A 23,905-nucleotide genomic window follows, 5' to 3' on the forward strand; every position below is an offset into this window, starting at 1 on the left:
TGTGTGTGTGTGTGTGACTGACCTATGGTGACATCGGAGGAGCTGTGTGCCTCCAGGAAACCGTTGAGGTGCTGCCAGGTTTTGGGGATCCAGTCGATGATCTTAATCAGGTCATTGCTGCGCATATTCCTATCGATCTCTGTCTCTATCAGCTTCCGCCGCAGGAAACGGCCCAGGAAACCTTTGATCGGCTCGGTGTGGTTGGTGCACAGCACCCACCTACGACAGGACAGATGATCAATGGTGTGACAGAAGCAGGGGAGCCAATAAATCAGCTCAACATTGAAGCCAATTCCTCATTGAAGCAGCTCATATTATACATAACAAGACTGTTTCAGCCATTTCTACCATTACAATAAATCGTTTTGGGCTTATTTCACTTCACTATAATAGATTCATATGGAGTGAATGTCTGGCCCATGATGAGCTTTCCCTAATGACTTTGTATTTGCCAAATCACCAGCTAGTCAAACATGCCAAGCAGAAATGATCCTCACTCAGAACAGGCATTACAGTCCATTCATTTTAATTTAACAAGGCTAATTATCCAAGAGATGTAATTACAGCCCTCCCTGTGGAAGAATGCCTTTAGTTTATAATCTATGAGAAATAACATGTTGACACAGGACCGAAATCAAACACGGTAACTGACAGTTACCGTGGAACCAATAACATTTATAATGGCAAAGCAATATTTTTCAGAGACAGGGTTCAAACAGTGACGTTTCTGTATAAGTAAGGGTTGTGGTTAAAGAGTGTGTCACAAACCTAAAGTTGTGGTGCAGCTCAAGGTTAGGAGAGGAGGAAACTCCTTGGTTCATGGTCCCAATAACATAAGGGCTGGATAGAGACAAAGACAACAACACGCATACTTATTCACAGTCACAACCACTGAAATCACTAAATAACTGAGAAAAAATATTCATTAGATATTTATTAACTGCTGCATTATCTTGCTGATAGGCCAGTATGATATTTAAGATCATTTCTAAAGATGTGTTATTTTAAACTTACAGTTCAGATTTTATAGATTTTTACTACAATGTATCTCTGACTCACCATTTGTGGTACTTGCAGTTGAGGAAGCCGTTGAATATGTCACTGAGGGAGCCAATATGGTGGAGGTTGTCCAGGATGACCACAGTGGGGAGCTCCGTGTCCGTCTCCTCAGAGTTACACTGTTCGGCCAGGTTGGACAGGTACTGACGCAGGTCCTGGGGCAGAGAGCATTAGCACGTTCACATTTGGATGCAATAACCTGAACTTACATTTGATGCATACCAATAGGTTACATGGACCAGCATTTTGTAGTTAAGTAAATAGGACTTTTTTAGATTTATTTAGCCATTTTTATGCCAAAGAAAAACAACAAGCTAAATGTGCAGTCAAAACAAAACAGCTAAAAACCAAAAGCTCCCCAACTGTTACATAAATAGATATATCAGTTATGGTGAACTAACATCTTGGTTTGTTGTCCCACATAATAAGGCAGAAGCTAAATCCAGCCATGGAGAAGAAAAATCAGCTAAACTAGTCATAATAGTTCTTGAGAGCATTCTGGGCAATGTAAGAATCAACTAAACTAAAGCATAAGTACTGTGGATAAGGCAGACTGGGAAAAATCCCAAACCCCAAACTACCAGTTTGAATTCCCACCTTGCTGGAATTCTGGTCCACGTTGAAGCTGGCCACGTTGTGCTCAGTCACCTCCTGCCCCATCTGGTAAATAATGTACTCGGCCAGCTTGGCGGCCATGAAGGATTTGCCTGTGCCGCTGGGTCCAGAGAGGATGATACGACGATGCTCCATCAACAGGTTGAGGTAGCGCTGGATGATGGGCTTCGGAATCAGCGTGTCAAAGACCAGGCTGTCAATACTGTTCTCCTTCACACCTAGGAAGAGGACGAGAATAGGATGAATATAGTTATATATTACAGAGTTAAATGAGTTACAAGGTAATATATATTTATCTGCTCCAAAACACTCCCTGCAAATTCAAACCTGGTTTCTACATTAGCCGTCATCCTGAAATAGAAACTCCCATGTTTCCTTGCTGCCATACCTTTGAGGTTGACCTTGATGACATTGCTGTCGCCCACCAGGTAGCCGCAGGGCAGCAGCTCAGGCACTTCGGAGGCGTGGGAGCGAACCACCTCACCCATCCTGTAGCAGACGATGCTGTCTGAGCTGAGACCCAGGCTGGTCAGAGGGTCCACCCGAAACACATACTCCTGTAGGGAGGGAGGGGTTAGACAACAATGGAAGATGAAGAGGTGCACTATTGATAATGTGTAAATATAGGCTGTGAGTATTGCTGTTAGACATATCTTCAAACTGATAATGAATCAGTTTTATTCAAACTGTGGTTTAACTTAAGTTAAATTTCGGCTAATTTCAAAAAGTATGTCTTCATCCATGGGGACGATGTGGCATACAAAATTGAATTCCAGGCACTCAAGTGGAATAAACTGTCTTTAATAAACATGGGCCTCTGTGTGGGTGTATGGATACAACATTTGTAATCAGAGCGTGTGCATTTTCTTTTTCAATTCGTCTCATCTTAAATAGTATTTTAAATTAAATGAATGCCCAGTAAATCCTGTTAAATAACCTTTTAGAACAGGCACATACACAAACATCCCTTGAGAGGACATGATCAGTGCAGCTTTTTTAATTCATATGTAGGCATAAAATGCTGCATTATTTGTAAAAGTATCCTGCTCATTAACAAGTCCCTGGTTTCTTATTACAACTATAATATACAGCACATTTTGTGTGCTTGGTGGCTGTACTGTGACGATTCAACTTCCACAAATATCTGGACAAACATCATGGCAGGCATTTTGAGTTGCATTTGGAGTGACTTATTACATAAACCTAAATGGAACTGAACCATCATTACTGCTGCTTTTACTGCTATGACAAGTCAAAGTGTCTGCAGTGAACCAATGAGCAATGCTCTGTTTACCTTGAAGAGGCGCCGGATGACTCCATCCAGGACATCCCACTTGGTTTTCCCACTCACGCCTATAGACCCAATCAGGTACTCCTGGCTCTGTATACCCTGAAGAGTTGTCAAATTCATTAAAACAAGTCAGAATAAAGAGTTGTGTTATAAGAGAGTGTTATAGCTGCAGGAAAAGAGAAATAATGTAAAATCTTCCTCTACTAACCTTGGTGATATTTGGCCAGCTGCTGATGGTAACCACTATTCGCACACTGCGGCCCTCTTTGCGTAGATTGCCCTCGTAGCTGTCATCCAGAATATCTGAAACTGATTGCAAGAATTATCACAATTACTATCATCACTGACATATAGATTTTTATTCCTTCTCTTCTCTCTATTCTACCCTCTCTCTTTTTCTTTATTTATGTTTATATAAGATCTATTCACGTATTATGTCTATCTTCTGTTTCCAACTATAATCTATTAGAGTTTTGATTCATTATAAACAAACGCGGATTCTGCCTGCTGGCAAATTATAGCTGGAAATGAACAAACAGACTCCAAAGTAAAAGATAGCTAATGGGTTTCTTTCATGTGATAATTACTTTTACATTTTATCAATGTTTTTATACAGAGAGGTTGCTAGTGAGTGATCAGAATGATAATGTGAGAACGACTGTGTGTTAGGAAATTAGATTAGGAGAGTACAATCTAAGGGAGAGAGACAAAGAAAAAGATGAGAAGATGAAAAATCATTAATCTGAGGTATTTGTTGAGAGTTGAACATTTAGTCAGTAAGAGGATGGGTTATCATGACAGCAGTGGGACAATATCACTGAGTAACCAAGAGAAGAGACAGTTGTCTGAAGAAATAAATGACTTCACCAACATTGTGTGCGTAATAGAGTGGGGGATACAAACATCACCGTACAGCTATTTTAACATCTTCTCACAAATCAGACACGTAACGCATTTTATATTTGTGTCATTGTGCACAAACAGCAACATAACTGAAGGCCGGCTGACAACTGATCCTTTCTCTGGTCATTAGTTCACTTTTAAAAGATCGAATATCAGGAGACTTTGTTTTGCTATTATCGTTCTAGATTGAAAACTTTTTTTTTTTACCTTGATTACTGATCAATGTTATCTGAAGCCTTTGTCATTTTTCACCACAACCACTGAAGTTCTCAGTTAACCTAAAGAGCAGTGGAAACCAACTGTAAAGATATATTAGAGATATATTTTTGGTCTCCACCAACTCCTGAAGAAAATAAGTGGCTCTTCAGTTGCTAAATGCTCCACTATGTTCACTAGCTAAATAGTTAGCCACTAAATTTGTCTGTCTGTCTGTCTGTCTATCATCTGTGCAGGTAGTGTAAGGGCTTTTAGAGATTTTGCTCTGCCTGTTTCTGCCAAAACATAACACTAGGAGAGTGGCTGGAAAACTAAAACAATGATCTGAAAGACACTAAAATGCTCTGTGAAGCTGGGGGCAGAGTTAGGTGATACATTTTCTGTGGGTTTGTCACTAAGAGTGATACCTTTCACAAACACGTAGTCATGTGATCCAGTATTCATTTAATAATGTTGATTATAGCAGCTTAAAGGGAGTATAAACTGCAGCAAATAGATCACAGTCCAATTTGTCCGCAGCCATGTTTCTATTAGTTTGTTCTCTGCCACCTTTAACCTTTGACAATAACCACTCCACTAACAACTCCCACCCCCACCATCATAAGTCTCTTCATTCTCTTTTTCCCAGACTCCATTTTGGAGAAGGGAAGGGGGTACTTTGTATTCGGCTGGCTTCCCTTAGCTGAGGGCTCTGTGTTGGGGCGATAACGGCCCGTTGGCCCACTCGTCTTCCCACGCGTCACTGCTCTCGGCTCATCCCTTCATCAATTAACGAAGGCCCGAGTCCTCGGAGAGGAGCAGTGCCTTCTATGTTAATTACAGGACAAGTGAGAGAGGGACAAAATTCTTTCACTTCTCTAACGGAGCAGGCCTGAAGAGATTTACAGCGCATGTTCATGTATGCGTATGTGTGTGGCTCCTGCTGTGTTGCGAGCCCTCGCAGTAGAGAGAGCAGCTATTTCATCACTTCATATGGCTCCTCCGGATCATTTCTCTCCGCAAACGCAATTCTCTCACATTTATTGAGGCAAGTATGGAGAGAGCTAATCCAACTTGATGCCACAGAAAGAAAACCTTCTGCCCTGAGAGCTGCTGCAGACCATGAAGTGTGTCCTACAGCTTAACCAGACATAAGAACGTGGCACTTACAATGCCATACTTGTAGGTTTATTATATGAATGCACCTGCCAGAAACATTCTCAGGTGAATAATTTTTTTGTTTGTCAAGACATAAAGACTATTTCACTCACTCCCACACTCTCACCTCTCAGAGAAAACTACAGGCTGCTAACGCTGATTTACACAAACACTTTTGAGTTGACACTGAACTGACCTGACATGATGGTGTCAGTGATGTTGAGGTTGTTGAGTGACAGCCCCAAGGACTGACGCGAGGAGGACGACGACGTGCTGGAAGTCTCGGAGGGTGGCCGAGCCATCTTGATCGGCGTGGCTGTTGGCGTGGCGTTACCGCTGGACTTGAGGCGATCGTTCTCTGCTTTCAGTGTCTCAATCTCGTTCTGTTGATTGACAAAAGAATGAGAATTAGACAACTGCTTTCAAAGACTCCGATAACTGTCTGCTCAAATAGCAGACGGTCATTTTCCTGCATTCAAGCTGGCCACTGTTGTTATTCTCAATCAGTATTATTGGAATTATGGGCTGTAAGCGGCTTTTTGATCTTGAAGGCTCTCTTTGTACTGAAGGGTAAGTCTCAGATAAGAAGCCTTACATGATCCCCAGATCTGAGAGGAGACTATAGGCTTTTACAGACAAGGCAATCCACATCCACAAAGATCCACTTCACTGAGACATTTTGGGTGAAATTCTTTGAACATTTGCTTCTTTTAAGAATATGAAATGACGCAGCACCTCTGAACATTATACTTTGAACTGATGATGGGTGGCGTTTCATTGCAATACATCAATAGGAATTATATAAATAAATCAGATGTGTGTATTTGCAGGGAGAAAACTTCGCTGCATATTTTTATTCAGCTTCATGGGCAAACAAATAATTTCATTCCACCTTTCTGAAGCTTCTTTCCCTTAACTTTAAAATTGAAACAATAGCAAGTAATTTATTAATTGCCTGTTTTGCAGATGATACGGCGTGCTAGCTCACTGTGCTTCGTGATAGCTGGACAGCTACCTAGCGCTTGTTTTTTTTATTTCCTTGTAGTTCTCTACATCTTTCTTGACTGACACCACAATCAAGTTTGAATGGTTAATTTGTAGCTGGAGCCAGCAGCCAGTTAGCTTAGCTTACATAAAGACTGAAAAAAGTCCATCTAATCACTAATTAACATGTTATACCTTGTATGCTTAATCTATATAAAAACTAAAAATACAGAAAAGGACAGTTCAGGGGGCTATGTGCAAAATTATATTTAGATCTTTATTAGTCCTGGCCAAGAAATAGTCTGGTACATAAACTACTCTTTCACTTCCAATGTCACACAAAAAATGTACTCCTTTAATATTGTAAGTAAAACGTATTTCCTTACTGTCATTAACTTTACCAAATCCATTTCTGAGTGTGAAACTGAACTGTCTTTGCTGGGTTTAGAGCTCACTGGGAACATTAGCTCCTCTGGGGCCATAGTTCCTGGAATTTATGGGTTGATAAGGGGCTTTAAGATTTTCCCATCATTACCTATAATTCAATAGTTGACCTGTCACAGTGTTAAGTGTATAAATATATTATGAGAGGCTCTGTGTTGCTGTGTGTGTGTTAATATGTGTCAAAGATTAGCTAGTTTGCCTTCAGCCCTCCTGGTGCCCCGCTGGTGCCCTGTAAGACATCCACGAGCCTGAATGCATTGTTAACTTCCTAACTGGTTGCTGTCATGCTCTTACGCCTTTAGGGAGAAACACACCACTTTAACCCAAATAAATTGGACAGACAGAGTGAAGTTTTGCCGAAGTACAACCAAAAGTACTTATTTTTCCATGTGATGCAAGAAGGGTATAAACACGACTGAGGGCAAGACAGAATCCTTCCTGTTTGGCAGGAACAGAACAGAACTACATCCAGTTTGAATTTGATAGTTAGAGCTGAATTCTTCACCACAATGCTCTCCAAACATAAATACATGCCCACAGGTCAGTCAGCACAAGCTCCACCTGCGTTTAGCAGTAGAGTGTGACCTCACCTGCATGCGGTTCATGGCCTCTCGGATCTGGTCTAGGTGGTGGGCGGAGCTAAGTGCCTCCAGGCGGATGTCTGTCAACTTGAGCTCCTTCTCCCTCAGCTCGTTCTTCAGCTGGAGGACGATTTCAGCCTCAGCTTCGGTGCATTCGCAGAGCCTGCAACCGGGATTACACACAGGGAGGAGGAGGGGGTCACCTCAAGGGTTATACCACACACACACACCCACAATCTGGAGAGAAAAATTACACACTTAAAGGAAACAAGAGAGCTGAAGTTCAGAGGGAAGCTGGAGTCAGTGGTGAAAAAAACGCACAGGTACAACATGGAGGTGAATGGGGAACTGGGACATTTAGGACAACGAATCCTTCCCATTTACAATGTTCATTATTTTTTCAGATGACATTTGCTAGCACAATGAACAACTGAAATATAAAAGTTGCGGTTATATTGGAGACCTTCTTTAGTGTGGGCTATACAGTAAGTGCTGTGGTGGTAGCCTCATCATGATTCAGATATATTTTCACAATAAACAGGCAGAGGTCTAATACAACAACTAGAGTTAGATGCAATGCTATTTTGCTAAGTCAAAAACAATTCAAAACTGGCATGTCCACATGCTCTGCCGCCTTCTTAAAAAGGAAATTATCGCACCAGCTGCTACACAGCATACCAGATGTGTATAGTACTTGCATGCTTGTTGCTGGTTGGCGAAATAGCCACATGTTGTCCCTTTAGCGGTGACATAGAGCCAATTTGTTGAGCATAACAAAAAACTGCTGATTCTTTTCACTCTTTATTCAGTCTACTGCTACTTTCGGACACCTCAGAGGTTCTGGTCCAGTTTGTGAACCAGACCGATCATCACCTCCGACATGCCGAGGTGTTCATGGCATTAAGATGCAGAAGAAAGTCACACCAACACACCCCACTGCACACACACTCCCTGGGAGCAGGCCACACAGTGCCTATTACCGAGATCTGTGCTTGTAGACCATGTGACCGTTTTGCTTTTTCTTTGAAGTCCAAATGGGGGAGGACTTGCTATCGCAAACGCACTTGCTACAGCAGGCAGAGAGATGTTAAAGAAAAGGATAAGCAGAGTGGTCGGAAACAGGGGTAAAAGAATGGTGAGGTGAGGATTAACAGACATTTGTGAAAACAAAACAAAAAAATAACAGTGAAAAGAATTTAGACTTAGACAAGAAAAGGGAACAAAACATAACTGTATGTTTTTCAAGTTGTATGCAATAATATATGCAAGTGTGTTCAAGGGGATAGAATTACATGTGTATATGAATGTGGATGCATGTGTAAAAACTCACTCTGTGGTGGAGGGCGAGGAGCGCAGCGTGGCGATGCTGCCTTGCCTGTTGTCGTGCTGCAGTTTGGGTGAGGACGGCAGCGAGTCGCTCATCTCCTCCATCTCATCGTGAGCCGACTGGGATTTGGTTTTCTTCTTGCTGAACGCCTGCTTGAACGAGCTGCGTAACTGTAATACAGATAGCACAAATACACACAGGGGCAGAGGCGTCAATATCGCCACCCACCAACCTCTATAATCACAACATGTCAGTTCTAGTGACATCACATCCTGCCAGATCAGGAAGTCACTCCGTGCTGTTTCCAAGCAATGGTCACTGTCTGGTTTAGGTAAAGAGGGAGGCAAAAAGCAAGGCCGTAAGTAGAGATGAAAATGGGGACCAGGCTTTTTAATGACCCTAAAATGATAGCTGAACAAGCAATCAAAATGAACAAGGGAGGAGGAAAAGGAGGAGGGAGGAACAAGGGGGGGAGGGCAGGGGAGGGTTGCCGTATCCATGCCGACGTTTCCAGAAAGAGGAGAAAGAAGAGGTTGCTCTGAGAGGGGGAAGAAGGAGGAACATATAAGGGAGCGAAGGAAGGGGCGGATCGGGGGGACAACCACAGCACACACACAGAAGACACTCTGGAAGCCACTGACCTGAGCCGGGATGGAGTCAGCCACCTGAAGATGCAGAACACACCCAGCGTTAAGCCACACAAACACACACTCCTGCTCACTTGAGGAGTGATTTAAGCTAAATGCTTCCATCGCCTCTGATTTATTGAACACTTTCACCACTCGTCGACACCCTATCAAAGGGAACATGGGTGTTGACTGCTTGAAAAACCTGGTGACTGGTATTCCAAAATGCTTACTGGCATGACAGGGAGGAACATTATGTTGTTAATGGCTGTCTTATAGCAGCGCTGATCATTTTTACATGATAGCGGTTCTGAATGGCAGAAAACCTTGAAACACTTGAGAATGATCCTGTGATATCGGTGTAAATTGATTTCAGTGACATATTCCTTCCTGGAGTGATGCTTTCTGTCATATGTGAATTGTGACACAAGTGAGAAATAGTGTTGTAGGTCTTTGGGCGTTTCTGCACAGCCAGTTTGGTTGGTACTTCCTATTACATAATTGCAATTGGGGTTTGGGGCTATGCTTTGAAGCAAACTGATGATTAGGTTCCCATGCAAAGAAAACAAATGTTTTTTATATGGTTGTTTAGTGCATTTTGTTTACAAGACCTACAGTATAAGTACAGTATGTGGCACCAAACAAGCATATACAGTAATAAGCATGTACCACAAGATGCTGCATGAAATAAACAGGACAATACTCATGCTAACGAGGACACACAAACGCAGTTCATTTAAGTTCAAGTAAATTCATTTAAACATTTTACAACACTGCCCATAGCATTCTGGGAAAAGCTCCAGTTTTCCTCTGTTAGCGTGATCTGTTGCTCACCCTTTTTAGTGACCTTAGTTCAACTCTATCCGTGTCTCCCCTCCTGTGTGCACCGAGGCAGAACTTTATGCAAATGAATAATTAATTGCTGCTTAAATAAGGGATTGATTTGCATACATGAGCCTGACTTGAATTTTTTTGGGTTCTCACTTAACATGGCAGGCTAGGGTGTCACTCTCGGTGGTGAACTTTTGGGGCCGTTAGCGTGCATTTCATTTCAAGGGCAAGCGTTTTGCATTGCAGCCGAGACTGAAAACTGGCTCTGGCTCTGTGCTCTTTGGCTGAGACGGAACTTCTAATATGTCATGTGTCTGACTCAGGGGGCTGCAGCAAATAACAGCTCTCCAGCCAGTGGGGACACTGAGCTGCTATTGCAGAGTGAAGCAGAGAGGCAGTGGAATCAGAGAGAAGGGCAGAGGGAGAGGAGAGAGCTTCATGGTTGTGTATTGAATTTTTAGATCATTTGGGTTTTTGGCTTTTTTTTTTACCTTGATTTGTGGATATTTTTGGGTACATTTCCCAAAAAGACACATAAGTTAAAATAAACTTTGTGGAAGATGTATGCCAAACTTCCAGTCCAAGTCCAGTTGAGTAACTGAGGGATTAAGAACCCTCCAAAGTACTTTGACAGTAGATGTCGAGAGTGTTTGTCTCTTCTGCCCAGACTTCCCCACTTAACACAGAGACTAAACTGGCACTTGTCTAACAACTATTGCCCTGGTTTCAACCTGAACTTCAGTATCCATGATGTTAGTGGCCACTTTGCTTCTTCCCAACCTAATTTGCATGCTCTTATATGTGAAATTCAAAGTGCGTCTCAAACAATAATTGCAGGGTGGTTGACTCCTCTTCTTGACCCCTCTGTTAGCCCTCACCGCTGAATGGTACCGCTCAGCCGACACCACCTCAGCACTGTAACTTAGCAACCGGGATATGATGGCAGACTGTGCTGTTGTAAGGCAGAAGTTAATGGGATTTTAGACTTATGGAACTCCCAACATGCCTTGCCTCCACCCGCAAAAGTGTCCAAACATAAAAAAACACTTTTAAAGTAAGAAAGCAAGTGTTGGCTTGATGCTGCAAGCAGTGACCGGTTTAAAATTGGGCCAGTTATTCACAGGCTGAACCACTTACACAGCCACGCACTTTAACACCAATTTTTCACAAGAGATGAAAGAGGGAAGAAGAACGGGAATGCAAATCATAGAAATAAATAAAGGTGCATTGCCATTTGGGGTAGAAATCATCACACTACTTTTGTACTTGTGCCACCAAAGCAACCCCAGTCCTCCTGAGCTCATGGTTAGGGTCAAGCTTTATGCAGGTATGTTCAGAATAGTAAATGTGTTCTACCTTCACATTGGGCTGATTTTGAAGCCCTTTTAGTGGTTGCAGCAGTACAGTAAGGATTTTTTCATAGATCCACAAAAATGCCTTCATCTATGTAAAGAAGTTTAATGCAGGCATAAAGAGTATATTTGGACTAGCTACTGCCACTGAATAATTCATATGTTTTTGAATTTGGTCTGTCACGTCCAAATCCACCCCCTTAACAATGACTAGAAAACTAAATATAAAAATGTAAGGCTCCCAGTGTCTGCTGCATGTGAATGGGTAGGTTTGAGATGAAGACACTTGAGTTACAAAACCTGTAGGTGCACCTCAGCACACAAGTAGCAGAGCGAAATTATTGATGAGTTATTTACAGCTTTTGTTTATTTGTGGCAGGGAACTGAAGTTTGTCTTTCATATTTTCTGGCATTTTGTGCAGTCGAGCAGTTCATTATTTTTGGACTCAACCTTCCTTTGCAGCCTTTGTCTCACAATGCTGGCAGTTTCTTTAGTTTCTCCACCTACCCAGCTCTTCTTCTTCTTCTTTTTGTCTTCTGCATCCTTGCCCAGACTGCCCATGCTGGAGTGACTGGCTGCGCTGTTGATACTGGACATACTTTCTGACGAGTGCTGCCGTCTAATCCGCAAGTCTAAAAATGACAGAGACAATCTTTCTTATTGTTCTGAAAAGATGAGATCATTCTCTCTTTAAAGTTATAATCCTTACAATTTCAGTCCTGGTTGATTTGGGTGACACCCATGTTTACTGCTGGAATCAGATATTGAAGAAAACATTTGTTTTAAAGTTCTTTGTCAGAAGTACAGCACACTTAGTTATTTTAATAAAGAAGTAACCCAAAAATAATTGCAACCATTATCTGATTTCATGTTGCACAGTGTGAATAATTCCCCGTACACATTTTTGATGAATGATCACTGTCAGAGCTAACCTCTGCAACAAATGTGTTTCCTGTGACTACTTCAGAATAAAATTGTGTTTTCACCATTTAAAGACTTTTAATGTGAATTAGCAGCAGTAGGAAATGTTTGGTTAAGGTCAGCAGTAACTTAATACAGCTCTGATACAGCTGTAGGAGGATTAACATGCATGTGTCATTTCCTGTGAAGCCCTTGTGCATGTAAAAGCAATTGGTAGTCAGTGCGAGAATGTCAGACTTTTGCTGAAAAATGCAGATCATAAACAGTATCAGAGTTGATTTCATGGAAATCTTAAGAATTATAACTTAGTTAGATACTTGAAAAGGTCATTTCACAAAAAAGATTACACATCTGATCCAGGTTGCTTCTATGACTAATCAAGGCTTTCCAAAACTGACCTATGCAGCACAAACACTTCAAGTATTAGGGGTTCAACTCCCCCTGGGGCCAATCAGGATGAAAAATGTACCCACTCGTAGAACAGTAAGGCATTTAAGGCCACCTCAAAACATCAGATGATTTGAGCTTGGTCCAACACTCCCTGCTGGTTTCGTCATTACCTTTGTGTAGGTGGTCAGGGCCGTTGAGAGCCACCTGGATGGCTGTCTGGGCGTCTGTGTTCTGGGTCTTTAGAGTCTCTATCGTCTCCCTCAACTCAGCCAACTCAGACTCCTGGAGAGAGAGACTGTTTTTAAAGGATGACGCACCACAAACTGTTCTTCTTTTGGCCAAGTGTGTGGAATCAACACAAAAGCTGCGTCACTGGAAGCAAATTCTTAAAATTGGCACTGGCATTGCTTTCAGATGAAGAGAATGAGACAGAAATGAAGGGAGGGTATTTTGAAGAGTCTCCCAGAGGATTTGCCCCAACCCCAGCACCACCTGCTTAGAATAAAAAAAAAGCTCTATTCTGTTGAACCAACACGATCAGATTGGGGGAGTCTTCTATTCTGCCTTGCCTTAAAAAAACCCACTGAGGGCTTCAGATAGGGTTTCTACTTTAATTAAAAGTTGGGACAGCCTTGTTTAACAAAGACATCCCACCAGATCCCGGGCTGCTTTAATTTATAGAGGATTAAAAAGCTGCCAGGGCTCGTCAGCACTGTGTGTGTGTGGATGTGTGAACAGAGGGAAGCATTCATAATTTGTGGATATATCTTTGAACATATTGCTCCTGCTGTGTGATCAGTGCTTCAGCGATATTCAAGCTCTTCTGAAACCTCCTGTCAGTTAAAGAAAAGTTGACTTCTAAGAAAATGGAGAAAAATAGACCTTGGAGCAACTAAATGCAGGACGATTTTTAGACAATATACTGGTTTTAAATAGACTTTTGGGCATTGGGTTCGTGGAATATGTGGATGCATGCCCATGCAAAACTGGACACTTTTTCTAGTAAAGTTAAGAGAAATATTCAGGCAACAAACCAAAACTTCAATAAGAAAACCCTTCTGTGAAAATGAAAACTTCAGTAGAAAACCTCACATGAGTCAGGAACTGAAACTTAAAGATAAAAACATCCATTAATCCGCAACCACACACCTCAACACTGTTACTTTCCTCTGCACTATTTCAATGTCACACACACCATTGCCTGTTTCTAATCATTCTTCCTCCCTTTAATCCCTTTGCCAAGCAGTTCATATGCAGTATATTTCAAATTCAGGACTAAGCTCTTGTACCTTTTGTTCAGCGGTCATGGTGAGGCTCTGCAGGCGGCAGGTCATGTTACTCAGGCTCTTCTCGAAGGCTGCCACCAGGTGAGCCTGCAGACACACAGAGAGACACAAATACAGTCTTCAGCTTTACTCACTGTGACATTTAGTTTTTTTCCTTTAGGCAAACTATAAAAAATAGATTGAAATAGAAGAACTTCATGTAAATACTGTTCTAATTCTCTTTAGAACATTAAAACTAGAAAAACTCAAAATCTCAAAACTGACCACATGATCCTATCCACAGTAAAAATATGTCAAAATGTACAGTCAACAAACACAAAATATCACTTGCCTATGTATAAATCAATATTCATGAATGTTGAATGTTTTGAAAAAATATACAGAGAATTAAAAAGTTGATCTGCTTGGTGAGCTTTGAAGTGAATTTTAACTTGAGCCAAAGACGAAGACTTCTGTGCAAAGTTTGTTTGCCCACAAGTCTGAAAGCTCTTACTGTGCCCCTCCTGAAGAGGTTCCCGTCCCCAATAAAATAACTGCTGCTGGGATATCTAGCTTTAAAAAAAAAAAAAAAAAAAAACACGGACTCCTGAACAAGTAAAAATCAACAGGTTTTCATTGTGTTTTCTCGATTGGAAGCGGATGCTGATAACTACCCGGCTCGTTCATTAATCAGCATTAATCAGGTTACTGGTCGACCAACAACCCCGACAAGTAAACAAGAAAGACAATGGTGGATACACAACAACAACAAAAAATAAATAAATCAGAGCACAAACTTACCGGAATCTCCAGCTGTTTTCATTATTTCTGCTGCAGCTATTTAACTTAGCAAGCGGGTAAAGTTTGAGCTGAATACGATGGTTTCCACAAAGTTGATGTGGAAAGAAAAGTCAGTCCTTCTCGGCCTCTTCCTTCCTTCCTTCCTTCCTTCCCCCTCCTCCTGTTCCCAATCTGGAAAACTAGGTGAAGATACGGCAAACTTTTGTAGCTTCAGCTTCGGCCGCGGCTCTCTTTCTCTCTTTCTCTCTGCTCCGCCCCTCGAGTCGCCGCGCAGTTCATCGGTCGCGTTTTCTCGCCCCCGGCCGAACCAAAACCACGCCCGACCGCTTCTGTTTCAACACATGGCGTGCACCACCTAGCTCATCCACCTGGTCCATCCCGGTTGCCGAGCCGTGCGGTCGATTACCTCGCCGGACGGTCCGGGTCGCCGCCAACCAGCAGCGATTGAAGTCTGCTCAAGTCGCGGGCGGAGAAAAACAACGGCAAGGGTCCCGACTCAGAACGCAGCCGGAGAGAAAAAAAAAAAAACAGAAAGGATCGTTGTTTCTTCTTTGAATCAAGTTGTTTCGTAACTGCTCCGGGTAGCCGTTTTACTCCGTCCAACCGCATCTTCGCCGTTTGTTTGATCCTCTCCGGTCCGCCGCGACAGCTGTTGTTACCTTCTTTGACAGAAATTAAACGTTTGGAGAGGAACCTCTCTTTCTTTACAGACTTTTTTTTTTTTTTTTTCTTTAAGTCTTCCACTCACTTCTCACCACCTCTCAGTATCTAGTCTCTCCTCGCCCCCGTGCTCTCTCCTTCCTTCGCCGGTATCGTGTTTCGCTCGCTCTTCTTCTGAGACGAGGTCCGCCCCCAATCCACTGCAGCGTGTGAGAGGGAGGATTTTGGGGAGAGGAGAGAGAGCGAGAGGGGGAGGGAGAGAGAGAGAGAGAGGGAGGGAGAGAGACTGAGAGAGAGGGAGGAGGGGAGAAAGAAGATTGAGGAAAGACTCCTTTCTCGAGAGAGAGATGAGAGAGAGAGTGAGAGAGAGAGGGCCTGTTTTTGTGAACTGGTTGGTACACAATGACGGAGAGGAGCAGACGAGAGAGGCGAGGGACGAGTGGAGATAACGTGGCAGAGTGAGACTAATAGATCGGAATGAGAGAGGAGGAGGGAGACGGATGAGATGAGGGTGGGAGGGATCGAGGAGGAGTCGATCGGAGACGGAGAGAGGGAGGGAGAGAGGGGGGGGGCTAACGTGGCGAGTCACGCCCACTCACCACGAGCCGGGGCCTCGGCTGGCGTCACTGCAGCACGCGGCGTTGCCGGGGAGACCGCCACAGCGCGCCGCCGTGGCGACGTCACATCCGAGTCCGGGGATTCGAGAGCGGCGCGGCTCGCTGTGTCCGCTTGCGTCAGTCAGGAGTTACAGTGGTAGTTAGACCCTTTCATATCAGCGTAATTACACCTATTGAATTAGCAAATTAATCACCAGAGCGTCAGTTAGTGGTTCACACTGAAAACAGGACATTCAAACTGAGTATTTGCTTACTGCATATCTTATCCAGTCAGCCACCTTTTAGGTATGAGTGCAGTGATGAGATCAGTTCCTTGCTATGAATACTACTGTAAACAAGGGTTCTGCATCTCACCTCTACTCAAAAATGTGTTTTTGTTTGTTGTTACTTGGGTGTTTGATCTTCACTGTGCAGATGTAGACACACTAAAAGGCTGTTTTCACATTCATCTGCTAAAGGTAAAGTTAGTCTGTGCTCATCTTAAATCTGAAATATACAAATGTTACATAAATATACAAGCCTGATATTGTGAGCTCATCAGTCGAGGTCCAATGTGCAACAAGTTGTGATGTGAAAACTTGAAACCTCCAGTGCATACAGCACACTGAGAATGGACTTTTCAGTGGAGCAGGGGATATCTAGCAGTTCTGAAATTAAACATTTGCATATTTATAGATTTGTCAATGAAGGAAAAGGAGTATATGTGCTTTTAAGAATCTGAAAGTATATAGAAAATGTCCTTGTTTTAAAATATTGTCTGGCAGGGTGTCAAGCCTGTAATATATACAGAGAGACAAAATATTATTCAAAGCAGAGTATTCTTTTATTGAATTGAATTGAAGGTCTTTTTTCAATTAAACAGAGACAGGGGTAACATCTTCTGTCGGTCACTGAAGTTGCAAATATCAATGGATTAACCCATTAGTCAACTGACTGAATTGAAAGTTTAATTGCGACAGTTTAGATTATCAGTCCTTTTAAAAAGCTGCTAAAATTCTCAATTTCCAGCTTTTCAAAGGTCTATATTTTCTGCTTCAGTCTCCTATGATTTCAATATCTTTGAGTTTTTGGGCTGTCGGACAAAACGAGACATTTAAAAACACCATGGACTTTGGGAAAGTGTGGTAATCATTTTTCACAATTCCTGACATTTTATAGACCAAAATATACCAAATATATTTTTGTGAAATAAATACAGAAATAAATACCTTTTCTCAATAGTACACTACAAAAATGTATTTCTGAGTAAAATACTACTAGATTTATGATCTAGTCTGACTTGTTTTGAATATGTACGACTGTTAGTTTAGACTATTAGAATGCTAACAGTTGCTAATTTGTGCTAAATACAAAGTTCATCCAACGCTGAATGGGATATCATTATTCTTGCAGTCATTTGGCTGTAAACCAAAGTATTTCTGCTAGACGAAGAGTCAAAGGATCAACAAAGTTAGTACAATTCATCCTCTAGGGACCATGAATATCTCAACCAAATCTTACTTATCCTAATCCACTGAGTAGATGCTGAGATGTTTCAGTGGATAAGTGAACATTTTGATCTGCTGGTGGTACTACAGGAAAGGTCAGGGGTTCACCAGAGTCATTAGGATTCACATGGGGCTCATGAATATCTGTACCAAATTTTACATCAATCTATTCAATAATGGATGAGATATCTCAGTCAAGACCAAATTGGTGGACCCACCAGTTCATTTAAAGTACTTACAGTGTAATTTATTTCTAGGTCCTCTTGAACGCACATTTGTTAACCCCTTATTCCCTGTACTTCTTTCCTTGTCAGTAGGAAGCCAGTACATTCAGCAGTGTAATGGCACCCCATATGTTAACAATATTTGCTGATTATTATAATCTAAAGAGTTACTTTTAATTGTAAAAGTCTGAAATGGAAAATTCTGATATGAAGTGATAGTACAGTAAAACTATTCTTAACTACGCCCACAACAGCAACCACTGTTAACCTTATTTTAATTTCTACTGAAATACGTGAGCCGTAGATCAAAGTGGTGTACACCAAAAAAAGTCTTCTCATGAAAACAACAAGAAAAAAGAAAAGAAATGTGTGGTTAATTTGACTATGAACCTGCATCCTGTTCCTCTCATGCAGCATTAACTCCCTTTTCCTCTTTTTTAAGGTGCAGCCAACTGTAACTGCGGCCTTTAACTTACAATAAAATACACACACCTAGAGTGTGCATTGGCAAAAGCTGTATGTCCATGTGCAAATCAGAGACAGAGTCATATGTTCAACCCTTTTACTTGATCAATGTTCAGTATGTTTGATTGTGAGAACTGGTGTCATGCCCAGACATGTTTCCTGTCACCCCGAACACACTGACCTTCTGCTTCCTCACGTGCTACTGATACGAAGCTGTCATGTGTTATCAATAAGTGCATAGTGGGTGAGGCGTCATCCATGGGAGGTGAAGTGCATCTCCTCTTTTGCCTTCTTACATTGGCACCTGGTGCAAGGGGATGGAGGCTTTTGTGTGTGTTTTCTGTGCATTTTTTGAATGTGTTACATCAGCGATACACACCACTGCGCTGCCTTGTCAACAGGATAAGACAACGGTAGTAAAACAAAGTAAACAAAGTCCCGTGACAGCAGTAGCAACGTCCCTGTGGTGTGATTTACAAACAGGATTTCTCCTCCCGTCACTGGCCATTCTTTGACAGGCTCAGGAAACCCACTCTGCTCTGCCTGATAAGAAACTGGACCAATGGCGGAAAAACAGCATCTAAATTGGATGCTGAACCTTCCCATTCAGGAAACCGTAATCCTGTCTTCTTCTTCTTCTTCTTCAGAGCAGGGAAACCACCGGACAGACCTGCGTGGCATTTTCCCCAACAGACGCAGACAATAGGGGAACCAGCTGGGAACAAGAGAGTTGCACTACCCCACCTGTTTCTCTGTTTCTTGATGTCCGTGATGTGTTGTCATGTGTTTTGGCATGCATCCAGCACATATCTATCATTTTCCCATTTTCTGATGTCTGTATTTCTGGTTGAGGTGAAGGGCTCTCCAGCGGCCCCCGGGCTCTTCACACAGAGGGAGAGATGAGAGAAGAAGAAATCAAAGAGAGGACAAGAGGAGTGATTTAGCGATTAAGAGCAGGGTGGACAAATGGCTTCTCCTCTTTGATATTCCTGTGTATTCATGTGTGTGTGTGTGCCTGTCTGCGACTTGTGTGTGTACACTATTGTAACTCAAGCGCAGGAGATGACATTTACAGACAAATCTACAGCACAGTACATTCTGAACACTGATAAACACAGTGCTTCACTCAACACCCTCCCTCTCTCCCTCCTCCTTCTCCTCCCTCACTCTGGCTGTTTATCCACCTCTGCCGTTTTCTCTCCCCTGCTCCCTCCGTACTTTGCTGCTGCTGTGTCCGCTGCAGTCCCGTCGTCTTTTACCACTCATCCGTCCATACAGTACGTCCTTCCACCCTCTCTCACTCTCACACCTCTTCTATTCCTCCTCCCGCTCCATCCTCTGCCACCTCTCCATGCCTGCATCTCTTTCCCTCCCTCACACTCATCACTCACTTCCTCCCTTCAGGTCATTATTTGAGCTACAAGCTCAAGGTTGATGGACTTTTTACATTTTATTGCTATTGGCTGCTTTGTACGATCATGATATTTATTTCAGAATCAAAACAAACAAGATAAAATAACTAAATAAATACCCTAAAACTTGCCTTTGATAAAACTTATAAATGAGAGTCTCATTAGGATGTGAATGCTTCTCAATTAATAGATTTTAAAAGATTTAGATATGTTAAAAAGCAATAACTCAGATTCCTGTGTTCCCGGTTTGAGTGCGACCAGAGACCTTTGTTGTATCTGATTTTCCATCTGTCTCTTTATACCAGCATGCCCTGTCATCTTTTTACAATAAACTCTTACATACAGGTATAACATAACTCTTTTTTTTCACATTTCATGTTATAAATTGTCACATGTATTTGGCCATTAAAGTAGACATGGCTTGATCTTGGCGAGTGAACTTGATGATGTGTTTGACAAACAGAAGAGCCTTGTCCTATTGGTTCCACATCATCTGTAACTCCCTCTATCTCCCATCCCGCTCTTTTTCATCCCCTCCGTGCTTTATGTGACTCTGTCCGTTCCTAATCATAGTGACAGACAGACGCTCTGCAGAGAAAGACAGAAAGAATGAAAGGGAGAGCGGAGATTTTGTCAGTGAAGTGTTTGTGTGTATGTGAATGCTCGCAGTTGGGTGGGTGTGGGTGTGAACATCCCCAGATATCTTCCCATATTGAAACCCTTCCCTACCCCCCCATCCTTCCCACTCTTCATCCCAAGTGAGCTGAGGGATACGTTATCCTAAGTGAGAATGGACGGCATGACTGAGGTCTGCCAAACAATCACAAGAATATACAAGTTAGTGTACAAGAAGGTCAAAAACCCTACAGACTTTTCTTCAATGGACATCAACTTCCTAGCATACCATCCAGTCAGCACTAATACACACACCGGTTTCTTCTGGTCTGTGCCTCTACAACACAGATGGCTCGGGTCAGTGTAATTACCGTGGACAATGGGTGTGGTAGCCCACTAACCAGTGCCACCACAGGCAATGCAGACACACAAACACACACACACACTAAGCATGTACACTCAAAACTCGATTTCAGCAACCAGTAGAAGCCAGGCAGGATTATAATTCCTGGACAGGGCGTTAAACAACCAACAGAGGTGTAATATGTACATAGGGTATGTGATGATTCATACCACTGGTGACGTGAACAAACGCACACACAGACATGTAAGTGCACACACTCAGTCTCTCCCTAACTCTTACCTTCTCTTTCTTTCGCCTTTTCTTTGTAAGTGCTACAATTATGTTCGACATGATTTCCAGCAAACGATCTTACATAATCGACTTCAGACAGTTTTGTAAGAAACTCCTTCAAAGTTAAACCCTTGTTTGGCTTCAATTCTTCATGTGGAGAACCTTGACTGAGGAGAAAAAGGTTTTAACTTTTCGTGTAACAGTAAAAAGAGAAGGGAAGATGGGTCGTTAGACTAAAAGGCGTGTAGACCGGATGAAAGAAAAAGCCGGCAGCTGAGGGGACAACAAGTGCAGCAGGGTGGCGGTTAATGCCCCCCACCCCACACACACACACACACACACACACACACACACACACGCCACACTCGCCCTCCAACCTCACCCCTTCAAAATGGCAAAAAAGGACAGAGAGGGAGAGAGGAAAAGAGAGCAAAGCTGTGGAGAATAAGGAGTGGGAGAGAGAGAGAGGGAATAAGAGAGTCAATGGGTTCTTTGTCATCAAAGAACTTGTTTATTTTCAAGCTTGCCAGTCCAACCGTCAGGAGACACAGCCAGATATCACTCCCTCTGTCTCTCTGACTCCCTTTTCCTCCATCCTTACCCAAATAGGGTCCTAAGGGGTCTAGGTTTGAACATGTCTTAAATTACAGTGAGAGAATTTTCAATGTCAATCAATATTTTCTTCTCTTCTCTGGACGAGTTTGAAGTCCAACCGTCTAGTTGAGACGCAAGGCCTCTACACAGTTATCCTCTGTCCACATTCTCCCTCCCTCCTTCCCTCTCTTACCCAGCTGGTATTCGCACATGAGTAATGGGATTACCACAGCGAGTGGTGAGGTGGTGGTGGAGGAGGGAAGGAAGGGGGTTGTGGAGGGTGACGTTGGAGGACAAGTGAGACGGAGGAAGAGGGGGATCAATGGGAAGGTTGAGATGGCAGAAAGAGGGGCCACCTGGAAGAAGTAGAAGAAGACAAACGTGGGAAATGATTTTAATGGTGGTGAACTATGACATTTATGCACACACCATGCACACATATGTAAACTTCTGACTTCTTTATGACAGCTCACAAATTTCTACTAACTGATTTCTCAGATTCAGGGCCACTTAAATAAACCCATCATGACTTACTATTTTCATCCACGAGGCCCTAGACAGAAAAACCGCATTCTCTTTCTGTTGGATTACCATGGCAATGAGGGAGCTATTCAAGAACAAAAAGCTCCTTTTGCGGTGGGTAAAGTATGGAAAAAGCAAGCGGCCAGTGCCCATATGAAAGCGGGGTGGTGGGAGTTGGAAAGAGAGGGTAATGTGAGAGCGGGTGGAAGGCACAGAGAATGTGTGTTATATTAAACCAATGTCTGGCAGGGTGTCAAGCCTGTAATATATACAGAGAGCGAGGGGAGAGGCGAGGGGAGAAAGAGCAAAGGAAGGGAGATCAGTTAATTTAGCTCCGGGGACGTGACATTGATGGACGGGGCCGTGGGGGAGGACTGAGAGGGGAGGGAAAGGAAGAATGTAACCTGTTCAGATGAGGGTGGAAGGGGGGTGGGTTTAGAAGAACGTGAGCGAGGCAGGAGGGGTGTTCAGGAAGGTGCAAGTGTCAGGCTGGAAAGGAGAGAGAGGTATGCCTGGCCGTGTGACAGTAGCTATATTGAGCACAGCGTGTGTGTTGACACTGTCTCCTGTATCTCACTGAGGAACAAACTCTTCCTATTGGCACAGTGCAGAGCTTCCTCTTCCCCTCTTTACTCCTCTCAGTGACCCAAGTGCACGCTCTCTTCCTCCCATCCATGCCCTTCCTTATCTTTGATTTAAATATATTCTCAGTCTCACCCCTGCGTCTGTCTTGCTGTCATCTGTTTCCACTCAATACAATTGCTTTGGAGCAGTGTACACTTCTTCCTCTTTCTGTGTCACTTGAATTCAGTTATGCTTGATTTGCATGAGAGGCAGCCATTATTGCAACAGCAACAATTAAGCACACAGTAGAGGAAAGAACCTTGCCAAGGCCCATTCTCCCATTGCCCTTGCTTTTACAGTCAAGAAAGTAGTGATAAGAGGAGGCAATAGCAACAGATAATATTTATTTGTCAATATTGTAGGAGGCTACGATCAATATTTTTATATTAACAATGGATCGCATGACTACTTTAGCTCACTGTTTTGGTTTATTGTCACTGTTTTCTCTACTCTAAAACTCTAAAAACTGAGTGCACACAGACAAAGTTAGCATGTAGCTGGTGAACATAGGGGAGCATTTAACAGTTAAAGAGCCTGATATTCCCTTCAGGAGTTGGTGGAGACCAAAGCAAAGTTAAAAGACTATTGGTGTTAATTAAGTCAAAAAGACAACTCCAAATGAATGCTAGTGCTGTTGTGTATCAGGGGCGTAAATAGGCAAATGTTTTGCTAACATGTCTGCCAGATAAGCTTAAAGGTCCGTTGTGTAACATTTACTTTCACGTTTTTGGGGAGTTTCGGTGCTGCTGTAGTTTCTCCTACACACTTCAGTCTGTTCTCATTTCCAGGTTGTTACAGCGGTGTTCAGTTCATTGCAATTTGCAACTTCACCACTACATGCCACTAAATCCTACACACTGGTCCTTTAAAAGGTGTGAGAAACCAGTTATTGCAGGTTTAAGACATCTATCATGAGGAAAATGTTTAACCTCCTAAAATGTGGAAATCTGCTCATTTTCTCTGTTTTTTTATGACTTGATTCGTTGGACTGTTAGTCAAGAAAAAACAAACAGACAAATTGTGATTGGCATTTTTCACTATTTTCTGACATTTTATAGACATAAAAATAATCAACAGATTAATTGACAATGAAAATGATTTGCAGCCTAACAGATTATTAGCCAAAGTTTGGCTAATAATTTCAGGTTCAGACAAAAGATACTTATTTCCTCGTCTTGGGGGTGTGAATGGCCTGATGATGGCGCTAGAGTAAAGGTGATAGGACCACTAAAATCCACTCAGTTTTGGGAGAATGATTATGGATAGGCATATATTGTATGTTTACAGCTAACGAGTTGGGAAATTTG

General features: G+C 42.5%; 1 protein-coding gene across 1 annotated transcript in view; it reads right to left on the reverse strand.

Moving 5' to 3' along the window:
* The window catches only part of nav3 (neuron navigator 3), a gene marked incomplete in the record, with an annotated part of 202,937 nt that overhangs the window by 6,215 nt on the left and 172,817 nt on the right, over window positions 1-23,905 (reverse strand). Inside the window, 15 exon segments of the mRNA XM_035678645.1 lie at window positions 23-219; window positions 769-840; window positions 1,060-1,214; window positions 1,657-1,892; window positions 2,063-2,231; window positions 2,969-3,064; window positions 3,174-3,274; window positions 5,418-5,604; window positions 7,240-7,393; window positions 8,211-8,297; window positions 8,561-8,727; window positions 9,199-9,222; window positions 11,875-11,999; window positions 12,849-12,960; window positions 13,968-14,051. Coding sequence (XP_035534538.1) covers window positions 23-219; window positions 769-840; window positions 1,060-1,214; window positions 1,657-1,892; window positions 2,063-2,231; window positions 2,969-3,064; window positions 3,174-3,274; window positions 5,418-5,604; window positions 7,240-7,393; window positions 8,211-8,297; window positions 8,561-8,727; window positions 9,199-9,222; window positions 11,875-11,999; window positions 12,849-12,960; window positions 13,968-14,051 — 1,966 coding nt within the window.

The sequence above is a fragment of the Morone saxatilis genome, unplaced genomic scaffold, assembly GCF_004916995.1.
Source record: "Morone saxatilis isolate NCDOM2014 unplaced genomic scaffold, NCSU_SB_2.0 Contig10, whole genome shotgun sequence".
NCBI classification, from domain to species: Eukaryota; Metazoa; Chordata; class Actinopteri; family Moronidae; genus Morone; species Morone saxatilis.